An 11,294-nucleotide genomic window follows, 5' to 3' on the forward strand; every position below is an offset into this window, starting at 1 on the left:
TATGGACAAAACAGGAATCCAAACATAGTCCACTATTGGGCTTTTACATTAGCCCATATGATAAGCCCAAATTCAAACAACTTCAAAAAGACAAACAAATCCTCATTTATCCCTTCTCTTCCATCTCTAAAACCCTCAAAACCCCTTTGTCCATTTTACAGTTCTTACACCATCTCCTTCTCTGTAGCAGAATAAAGCAAGTGCAAAAGCTGATTCTGGGTTCTTAAAATTTGCATGTTTTTCTTGCATTTGGATTTTGTATAAGCTCAAAGTTGAAAGATTTGTGAAATCTTGATATGAAAGCTTTAAGAATTTTGAGGACATTGAACTCATCACTATCTTCAAATCGGAGCAAAACCCATTTCAATTCAACCATTTTCCTTCGATTTTACTCAGCCCAACCTCAAGAAGACCACCCCACAAGCACTGGTCTTTCTTCCTCTGAAGAAGACGACACGTCATCCTCAGTCTTCGACAGTTCGCAATACGATGTGGTTGTGGGATTAAACAATGATGTTAATTCAGAAAGCAGTGTAAGCTCCACTTGGGATGAGAAATATAGGGATAGAGTGAAAACTAAAGTCTTTGGTGAAGACCCTTCAGAGATTAAGAGTTCAAGAATCTTGATTAAAGAAGAGGAGAAGAGAAGAAGAGCTGCTTTATTGGCTAGGACTCTTCTAGAATCTGCACTGGACCTGCCTGATGAGGAAGGGGACGAAGATAAAGAGGATGAGTTGGTGAAGGAAGAAGATCAAATGTCATTGAGTGTGGGAATTATTGGAGCTCCTAATGCTGGGAAATCTTCATTGACTAATTACATGGTTGGTGATCTCTTCTCGATAGATTTCCATGTTTTATTGTTGGTTACATGAGTGTATAATGACTCCTTTTTCAAAAAAAATAAAAAAGAAAGAGTATACTGATGACTAATTGCCTGTATTAGCTAAAATGGATTAAATGCCAGATAGATGACGACTATAAATTGCTAAATCTAATGCTCCTCTAGAAATACTTGTGGACCAGTTTCCTTCAAATAGTTAGGACCCACTAACTCTCAAATAGAAAATGAAGATGCAGACTTAGAGCTTTCGTTCCATGTTCTCTACTTCAATGGAGAGCCAAGGTAACTCAAAGAAGAAAGACACCCAACTAAAGCTAGAAAATGCATGAAGCTTTCCAGTTAAAATACTTTTTGAAGTAAGAAATTTTGAACAAGCAATTAAGTTTTCAAGTACATGGTTCAATGACTCTGGATAAATTTCCATGTTTTATTGTTGTTCTACGAGTATAGTGATGACTAATTTTGTCAATATTGGTGGTTAGTGATCATAAGGGCAATGATATGCTTAAGTGGCTTAGCTCGTATCTTGCTAAATATAAATTTTGAAAAGAACAATTAGTGCCTCCTCTCCCGGTTTTTCAGAGGATTCATATAGATAAACTCAGTGAGTATGAAATTGAGATGTAGTTGTTGCTGTTGTATTGTTTATAGAGTATACCCTATGAACTGTAACAACTCTTATTTTACCCCAAACAAAATGAGATTATATTATTATGGGCAACTAATCCCTGCAGTAGTCTTTAACTATGTGGTTGTTGTCTGATGCTTTCTCTTTCTGTAGGTTGGGACCAAAGTTTCTGCTGTATCACGGAAGACAAATACCACTACTCATGAAGTCTTAGGTGTGATGACTAAAGGGAAAACACAAATTGTGAGTGTACTTTGAATTACTAGGTTTCAGTTCCTTTCTTTTTCCCTGGTTGTTGATCTCCATTTCATTTTCATCAGCTTTTTGTTGCTTGAGCTGCATCTATTTACTAACATGAATTCTAATCTCCAACATGACAATAAATGTATATATTTTCATGGACTTAGAGTTAGTTTCACCTATGATCACTGAACTTAACCCACTGTATTGGTAAAGAGTTCTGTAAAATAATTGGATTTTGTCCACTACAATAGTGAAGTCCCAAACTATCTTTTCTCACATCAAAGTGATTATACTATGTTTGAATAGCTCAGAAAACGTCAAATATCCTGCTCAAATAATAGAACATGATAAAACAACAACAACAACACACTCCGTATACTTTTTGGGACTAAAATATATGGAGAGCAAAGCTTCTATATATCTAATGAGTTCTTTATGCAGTGTTTCTTTGACACCCCTGGGCTTATGCTAAAGAAAGGTGGATTTCCTTACAAAGACATGAAAGCACGTATTGAAAGTGCATGGAGGTCTATTGATCTATATGATGTACTCATTGTCATATTTGATGCTCATAGGCATCTTACCAAGTTAGTTTTTCTTCTTGCTTCAACTCCAAAAGTTCATATTTATGCAATAACTATATGCTTATCTCATGATATTATATATGCAACATTGTTATCTATAACTACCTGTGATATAAAATTTACTAGTACAAGAAAAAAGATCATATGGTAAGATGTGCTTTGCTTGTTTAATCTGGATATGTTTGTCTAATTTTCAGATTTTCATCGTTAGGCGAGTTCACAGAAGAAGGTAGATAGTGTTTTCCATAGTAGTACTCTTACCCCAAGCCTGCATGCACTTATTTGCCTGTATTTTTGGACTAAATACCTCTCTGATTGGTACACTAGCCCATGTCATTTTTCAATCACTTTTTTTATCAAGCATAAATCAAACAGTCCTCTGCATACTATTGCATTCACCAGCACCAACAAGTGCAAATCATATTTACATTTTAATTGTACTTAGCTCAATTTTTTTCACATAATATAGGGTGGAGGGCATAGAATTTCTTAACGATGATACACATCTTCTATGATTTACTCAAATAGATGGGCTTTTGGCCTCTCCAATTTTTTTGCAGCGTAAATAAGATTTTATTACAACAACAACAAACCCAGTGTAGAAGGCTGTATAAATGCTTTATAGAGGTAAGGTTATAGGTCCAGTAGAGAAGATCAACTTGAAATATATCAATGAGATGACACCTGTATTTTCCATGGCGATGGAAGAAAACTACTTCCTCCATCAAAATCTTTTGTCACTTAGGCTTTCTGAGGGTCAATGGACCAATTTTGAAGTGAATTTTGTCCCTTAAAGCTTTTTGACAGTCAACTGACCAACTTTGAAGTGAAATTTGACTTGAATAAAGTTCTTATATGCTGGTTGAGGTTTATTTGTTTGAAGATTCATCTTTAGGATCAAGATAATATGTGAAGTAATCTCATTGTTCAATCAATTTCCTGGCAAATGTGACTTCTGGACCCATTTTGACCAACTGGTATTTTGGTTTTTGTTCAAGGGTAAGCTTCGCTCCCTACACAGAAACATGATTCAAATCGTGTGTTAAGCCTTGATAAATTTCTCGCTTTGATAGAGTAGGCTTCCACTTGGGATAGAAATGTGAGGACCTTTCAACATCATTGTTGAGATAGGTTTGTGAGGACTTCCTGAGATGATTAGTTACTTGTAGAATGTAGAATATGTAGCAGCTAGAGTAGGTTTCCTTTCTTCTTTGTAGTCAAATGTAATGTGTTATTTCCAAATGTTTGTCACTAGTTTCTCAAGGTGGAATGCCATTTATGTCTTATCTAATCCTTATCTTTTTTATTTGAAACTATTTTTTAATTTGCAAATTCCAATCTAGGGTTATGAAATTATGCTCTTTAGCTCTCTACATGGGAAGTGTCCGGTTTTCCTATCTTTGTATATGTATATATGCTAGCAAAGCTCCAAATATTGAGTTTTTCATGTGAACTGTTAAGTTCTGTGTCCTTTAATCCAAAAGATAGGCTTTGGAACTTATTCTGCCCCCCTGCATCACCTTAATTAGCTCTGTTCAGTGAAGATAGATATAGTTTTCCATGTTTAAAATGAAGTGAACTTATCGAGAAAAAAGTATTTTAGAGAGGACTGGAGGGTGCACATATAACTGCATCTTATAGCACTAAGTAGATTCATCAGAACTTTGCTGGCATGATTTCTTCTGTCTAATTTTCTGAATTTATAGGCCTGATTCCCGAGTGGTGAGGTTGATTGAGAGAATGGGCTCTGAGGCTAATCCAAACCAGAAGCGCTTACTGTGTATCAATAAAGTTGACCTAATCGAGAAAAAGAAAGACTTGTTGAAAGTTGTAGAGGAATTCAAAGACCTTCCTGGATATGAAAGGTAATCTTTTACCTTTTCATGTTGTGGTATGTATTACACTTATTTGATTTAATTGATATTCATGCTCATTACGGTGTTTGCTTTGTTGATTTATCCTTTGTAGGTGCTTTACGGTATCCGGACTAAAGGGCGCTGGAGTGAAAGATTTAACAAAATACTTGATGGAGCAGGTATGTTCACGTCTGAGGCTCTGTGTGTGTGGTATTTTTACCCTTCTGCATGTTATGTTTGAGTCGCACCGTATAAGTGATACCACCTACTCTTTTTTTTTTGGGCGACTGCTAACTAAGTGATTGTATCTACCTTTGGAACTTTTAGCTCCTGAAAGGTGCTTCTGCCTTATTACTCTAAGTCATGGAGAGCGTAGTTTGAGCAAAAAACTATAATTGTCAGAGTGTAGTTTGAGCCAGAAACTATAATTTCCATGCCCCCTTTTCTCCACTATTAACTGCAGGCACTACTTTAAAGAGAGTGCATAGGGATGGGTTGCTTTGTTGTCTCGCATATATCATATTATATGTGTGAAGTTAAAAGGTTCTTTTGGTTATTTTATTTTTTGCTTTGATCTCTCTGTTACTGCACTCATCCCCTTTTAGTGAGGAAACTGGACAGTCAGTCCTGTAATCTATCTACTAAATTAAGTGCTTAACTCGGATACCATGTTTTTTTATTTTTTGCTTTGATCTCTCTGTTACTGCACTCATCCCCTTTTAGCGAGGAAACTGGACAGTTAGTCCTGTAATCTATCTACTAAATTAAGTGCTTAACTCGTATACCATGTTGTTTGTTACGCTTAGTCACTGAAAAGACCGTGGGATGAAGATCCATTTGTCATGAGTGAAGAAGTTATGAAGAATATTTCAATGGAAGTTGTCAGGGAAAAGTTGCTACATTACATACATCAGGTATTCATTGTCTTGTTTGTGCACTTTTGAGGATTTGCTTTCTTTAACCAGCAGGCGACCAAGTTACTAAGCCTGACAATGACCTGCTAATTTGTCTATTTAGGAAATCCCATATGGCATTGACCATCGCCTGATGGACTGGAAGGAGTTACGTGATGGTTCCCTAAGAATTGAACAGCATTTGATCACACACAAGATAAGCCAACGCAAGATTCTTGTAGGAAAGAATGGTTCCAAAATAGGGTAACAATCTTTCCATTGAGCCTTGCTCATCTTTCTCATTAATATTAAAAGAACTTGAAGTATCTGTGAATGACTTCTCTGCTTAATACCTGAACCATGAAACTCTGAAATTGAGATTACGCATAATACATGATCCTATACAGAAGGACTGGACTGAGCTGATTGTAGTCACTTGAACCATCGCCCTAGATAAAATCTTTTCTTTCTCTATGTAATTTACTGATTTATGAACATTGAACACAGCTGTTCAGATCTATAGTTCTGTTTTCTATTTCCTAGTCTTCAAAACTAAGACCATGCGTTGTTGCTTATAGATAGAAAAAACATTTATAACTAAAGACTTCAATATTTGCTTCAGCAAATTGCTGTTTGACATGAATTATCTTAGCTTGGCCAAAGTTGCTTTATTATAACGTTATATTTCTGTTGTTTTCATGCAGGAGAATAGGTATAGAGGCAAATGAAGAGTTAAGAACGATATTCAAGAGAAACGTCCATCTAATGCTTATGGTTAGAGTGAAATCATGAGATCAAAGACAATGCCCTTGTTTTGCATGTGTGTGTGTGTATATAGAGGTGCTCCAGTTTTTGTCCCTTTAGCAAAGCAAATGTCAGTTGACACAATAATTTACCCAAGCATGTCATTAATCCAAAATTATGTTGTTCTGATACAAAATATGGAAGGGAAGCTTAATTTCCCTTTACATGTGAATACATTTATATTCTTTTCCATAGATTTTAAGGTCAAAATTCTAGACATAGTTTGTATTCCAATTGGATTAAGGGTACAATCCCCCCCCCCCCCCCCCCCCCCCAGAGAGTAAGATTGTATGTCCTCTTTAGTTCATTCCATTAATATGTTTGAACCTTCAATTGTTCCATTTACTCATCTAATCAATGTACTTTTTGTTCTTCCATTGTTACATTTTCTCATCTAACCTTTGTTCTTTCTGTTCTTGCTTCAGTATTTTCCTTATTGGATTTTTATCTAATCGAATTAGTTACTACCCAAACACGGCGATGCTTACATGGTAGTAAAAGGTAGTTCGGTGCACTAAGTTTCTGTCGCACTTTTGAAAATCAAGTTTTGTCAATCTTGTCGGCTACCTGAATCGGAAGGGGGTTGTTTGGTGAGACGGAATAGATAAGGACATCTGATGAGATTAGTTATCTCATCTTTTATATGAGATAACTAGTTTCGATCATTCTAATATAAATAGTGAAATAAAATAATTCTTGAACTAATTAATACCCGTAAGTCAAATACAAGATAAAATAATTTCACTTTTTGATTCGAGTTTATTATTCTTATCCCACCGATTAATAAAGTAGTGCCAGATGAAGCTGAATTTCCTATTCCAATGTCATTTGATTTGCAAGGACAACTAGTTTAACTCATTTGGCAGCAATCAAGTACCATATGTACAAACTACAAAGTACATTAATGAATTATGAACTAAAACCAAAATTGAACTATAATAGACAAGATAAAAATCAAAATTCAAAAGTGGTACTCCTCCTTGGACAAAAAAACGAAAAATACATCGTACTATTTTCTCAAACCACTATTGGTCATATTGTCCTTTATCGAGAAATCAAAGAAGCTATATAGGAAAAATAAATAAATCCAAACCTATTTATATTGGTACCTATTGTAGACTTTTTGGTTCAATTAGGTCCACTGTATTTAAGTAAAAGTTATTGGATTCGTATGAATTGTAATTAATATTTTAAATTTGTCTCTTGCTTAGTGTAATGTTAATTTGAGCTTTGAGGAGATACCAAAAGTAACTTAGAAAAACATCCTTATAATTAATGTTATTATTAGGTATTTTAATAAGTGCTCAAATGAAAACTCTTAAGAAATTAATAACATGGTCTAGTGATGGTAAAACATTGACAATGACTTAATTAAGCTTGCCAATCAATTTTATTTTGATGATTGAATTACATGCTCTAATTGAGAATCTGAACGCACGATGAAGTGTTCCAATTAAGTATTTCCAGCTCAATTTATGAGAAGTCTTTTATGTTTATGCTCAAGCACCTATTACGTAGATAAATGAACCATTTAAAACATGTCACCTCAGTTAATTATATGTAGATAAACATGATGTTTTACAACTTACTTAAGCTAATGTATAAAATAAAAGGAGGTGTATATGGTAAGTGGTAAATTTATTTAGGTAATAAGCACTTGAAAATACGCATAGAATCTTGACTCGAAAGTATTTAACATGAGTATTTTATCATGTGTTCGGATACTTAACCGAAACAAGTCATGATTAATTTGAGTGTTTAAATGAAATTTACCGACAGCCTAATTAATATATATCTTCATGAAATTATAAGTTAGCATTGACTGAATGTGACTTAAACAAAACCTTTTAAAACCCTAGTGACTCCCATGAATCTAAGAGTACGCATGAGGGATTCCACTATTTTAACCAAGAGACTATTGGAGGCAAATTTAAAAAGTCAAAACTTTTAAACAGTAGCTTTTTCCAATCAATCTAGCATTAAATCAGGAACAATGTCAAACTTCTGATGTAACTAGCCAATGGTTGTTTTTTTTTCATGCTTTAATTCACCAAAAAATATGAATTGTTAATTCATCTTCAAACTAAATACATGTTCAATTATTGCTTATTCCTTAACAATTGAAAGATTAATATGAGTGATGAAGTGTGGAAATGATGAGAATTGAGCTTTTATATATATTTGTAATAGGAATAGATTCAAAATTTTGAATTTGTAAGAGGTTAGATTCTATCGAAAAAGGTTAATTATTGGGTGTTGGATTAATTATTCACATATTAATTGATTTTTTTAGCATAAATATAGCATTTTATAATTAGTTTAAACTATTGAGTTTTTACAAATTCATAACTACAACTCTAGCTCGGCGTTTGTTTAGAAACTACCTGAAACATCGCAAGAAGACCTAAGATGCATGTCTAACGTAGGTAAATGATAGGAGTAGTAACAAAATTTGATTTTATAAATAAAACAAATTATTTCCCATTAATTTTCTTTAAACTCAAGTACTCACTGAAATCAGTTTATGAAATATTCAAAACAGAATGATGGGTAAAAAAGAAAGATCTTATTGGGTCAGGAAATTATTATAATAGTTACAAGAATGTCTTCATTAATCATGATTACCCCTAAAAACACAAATTAAAGAAGCAAAGATACACATGTAGGTTTCATGAGTACTAAGTACTGGAATGTAAGTTCCCCGTTCAATTTTACTCGTCTACTTTATTTTAAAAATGATTGACTCTGTATTAATCGATTATTTGGAAAAGAAACAAGTAATTGATGTTAAGGGTAAAACATGTAAAGGCAAATATATGTATTTTTAAATATGTTAAAAGTGATAAGTAAAAATAAAAATATATTTTTAAAATACTGAACAAATAAAAGTGAACGGAGAATACAAGTTGGAAACATAGGTTTCTTGATGGAATGCACAATTTCCAAATGTGGTGAGAAAAGCTTTATCCTTAAAAGGAGGTTTCTTCAATGGAAACACAATTTCCAAATCTGATCAGTACTACTTTTTCCATTTTTGGGTTCTTGATAAAACTGTGTCTTTGTAGGGTAATCATAATAAATAGATTGACAGAAACAAGACAATGAGGGGGGTTGGAGGAGGGTGGGGGTGGGGGTGGGGGTTATGACTGACTTTAGATTTTGCAAACCCCACTTAACAAAACCAAAGAAAAGCCAAGACAGTTGAAAAAAGAGAATATTATTACTCATTCAAAAGGGAAAGCTCAAAGCTAGCTAATGGTCCTTCTCTTTTTCAAAATCCATCAAAGATCTCACTAGTCATACATTTCATTGCTTTTGGTACAATTAGACTGGATTGGACAAAAATTAGGTCTCTAACAAGAAAAGATAAATAGCTTTTATACATTGATAATACTTGTTGTATATTTTATAATAGGGAAAAAGGATAAATATACCCTCGAATTATCGTAAATGGTATGTAGATATCCTCTGTCATACTTTTGAAACATTGGTGTCCCTATAGTCTAAAAACTAGAGCATATATGCCATTCACTCTATTCATTTAAAAGCATGACTGTTATGAAAAGTCGTTTGTTCATGAAATAGCATGACTCTTATGAAAAGTCATTTGATCATGAAAGAACATGACTCTTATGAAAAGTCATCTCTTAAGTTCAATAAATCTAAAGACTCTCTAGTAAATAGCCTAAGAAAAATCTACATGTATAAAAAAAGGGTTTGTTATATCCTGGAGGGATTTTTTGTACTTTTTCCAATATGTATACGAGCAATATCTCTTTAAAGAAAGTGATTTTACACACCTTAAAATCACCTTCTTCTTCAGTTATATTTCCTATTACATTTCTAATAATACTAGCTCCAATCCCTAAGTCAGTCTTTACTCGTTCATATTCGACTCGATACACATCATCCTTATCAATTATATATCATTAAAATGTTGATAAATGAATAGTATTTAATAACAAGAATAAAGACATAAAATTATAAGTTATTTCTTGATTTTTTAAAATTGATAAAAAAAATATTTTTAGCATACTAGACAAGTAAAAATGAATGGAGAGAGAATATAAAATCATTTTCACACAATATGATAATTAAATTGAAAGACAGTTATAAATAATTGTTCATGAAAAATGTGATAAGTAACAAGTTGAAATATAAAGATAGTGAGAGAAAATTACGATATCAGTGTAAATAGGTTAATACTCACTCTGTCTCACTTTATGCAACATACTTTCCTTTTTAATCTGTCCCAAAGAGAATGACACATTTCAATATTTAGTAACAATTTATTTTTAAAATATACATTTTACTATTAATGAAATAATTTATTTTTTACCATAAGTTTCAAAAGTATTTCTTTCCTTTTTAAAATTCATACAAAATCAAACTAACTCATATAAATTGAAATCGAGAGAGTATACTATTGGATCGAAAAGGAAAACTTGACATTGGGATGTTAAATAAAACCCTAGATCGAACAATTTATTACTGATACGAATAGCTATACATACCACTTGTTAGAACTATGATTATTAGTATTACAAATATGTTTTATTATATCTGTGATGTTAATTATTGTGATGTTTAAACAAGTACAAAAGACCAGTGACACTTGAAATTTTAGACAAATCGGGTAAAAATGTTAAATAACAACACAAAAGAATAGTTGCTGCCAACTTACAATCTTGACTATAGCTTTTGCACTCAGCCTTTTCTTTTCTTCTATTTTTACGATGTTGATTAATAAAATAAAGGAGATTAATACAGTTTCTTATTATTAATAGGAAAGTAGTAGCATTTATTCTAGATTGGTGGAAACAATTCGTGTAATAAGGACAAAAATAATGATTCTTTAAATTTTGTATTCTCTACTCCAAAGTGATAATCTTGTAAAGCTTTTTGTGTGTTTGTTTTATAGTATGGAGAACTTTCTCCGCTAAATTTTACTTGTTCATTATATTAAAAATATATTTTGTGTGTATTTGTTTTATTCTAGACATGATCAATCACCTATTTTCGAAAATGACATTTCAAAACCTCAGACTAAATATCAATTAATATTGATATCTTAAAAAAAACTCGTAGTAATTGTCATTTGTTAAGAAAATATACAAAGTTCAAACTTAGAACAAAGTAAAAATAAATAAAGAGAACACTTATTTAGCAAAGTCATGGTCAAAGACTATAACTTAAGTAGCAGCTCTTCTTGTACTTTATCTTTTCTTCATTTATTGGTATACCTATGCAATATTTAATATCTTCCTCTCGAGTCATACATAATTTTTTCTTTGTACACTTTTACTCGCTCACTATATAAACAAATACATAACAAACTATTATATTATCCAATATCCATATATGGGCTATTAATACATGGGATAACTAATCTTAATATACCAAATCAAACAAAGGATAAGAAATAATTCCAATATAATCCTTCCG

At 32.4% G+C, this 11,294-nt stretch overlaps 3 protein-coding genes across 3 annotated transcripts in view; all 3 read left to right on the forward strand.

Moving 5' to 3' along the window:
* The window catches only part of LOC125822634 (proteasome subunit alpha type-4), an 82,009-nt gene that overhangs the window by 53,237 nt on the left and 17,478 nt on the right, over positions 1–11,294 (forward strand). The gene's annotated exons all lie outside the window — the stretch shown is intronic.
* LOC125822626 (UDP-glycosyltransferase 43-like) overlaps positions 1–11,294 on the forward strand; it is a 36,857-nt gene that overhangs the window by 13,100 nt on the left and 12,463 nt on the right. The window lies entirely within an intron of this gene.
* On the forward strand, positions 126–6,075 carry LOC125822631 (GTP-binding protein ERG). Its single transcript, XM_049502052.1, has 8 exons — positions 126–821; positions 1,623–1,712; positions 2,154–2,299; positions 4,003–4,161; positions 4,265–4,331; positions 4,959–5,066; positions 5,170–5,309; positions 5,750–6,075. Exons 1-8 carry the CDS (start codon positions 297–299, stop codon positions 5,835–5,837), a joined length of 1,323 nt encoding a protein of 440 aa, XP_049358009.1. The 5' UTR covers positions 126–296; the 3' UTR covers positions 5,838–6,075.

This window comes from Solanum verrucosum, unplaced genomic scaffold (genome assembly GCF_900185275.1).
Source record: "Solanum verrucosum unplaced genomic scaffold, falcon-dt-bn FXZP01000103.1, whole genome shotgun sequence".
Classification (NCBI taxonomy): Eukaryota; Viridiplantae; Streptophyta; class Magnoliopsida; order Solanales; family Solanaceae; genus Solanum; species Solanum verrucosum.

Bases quoted from the DNA above. Each gene is read 5' to 3' on its own strand.
- LOC125822631 (XM_049502052.1), top strand. From the start codon at position 297: ATGAAAGCTTTAAGAATTTTGAGGACATTGAACTCATCACTATCTTCA. The intron at 822-1,622 runs GTTGGTGATCTC...CTCTTTCTGTAG, and splicing joins CTTCATTGACTAATTACATG to GTTGGGACCAAAGTTTCTGC. The intron at 5,067-5,169 runs GTATTCATTGTC...TTGTCTATTTAG, and splicing joins TGCTACATTACATACATCAG to GAAATCCCATATGGCATTGA.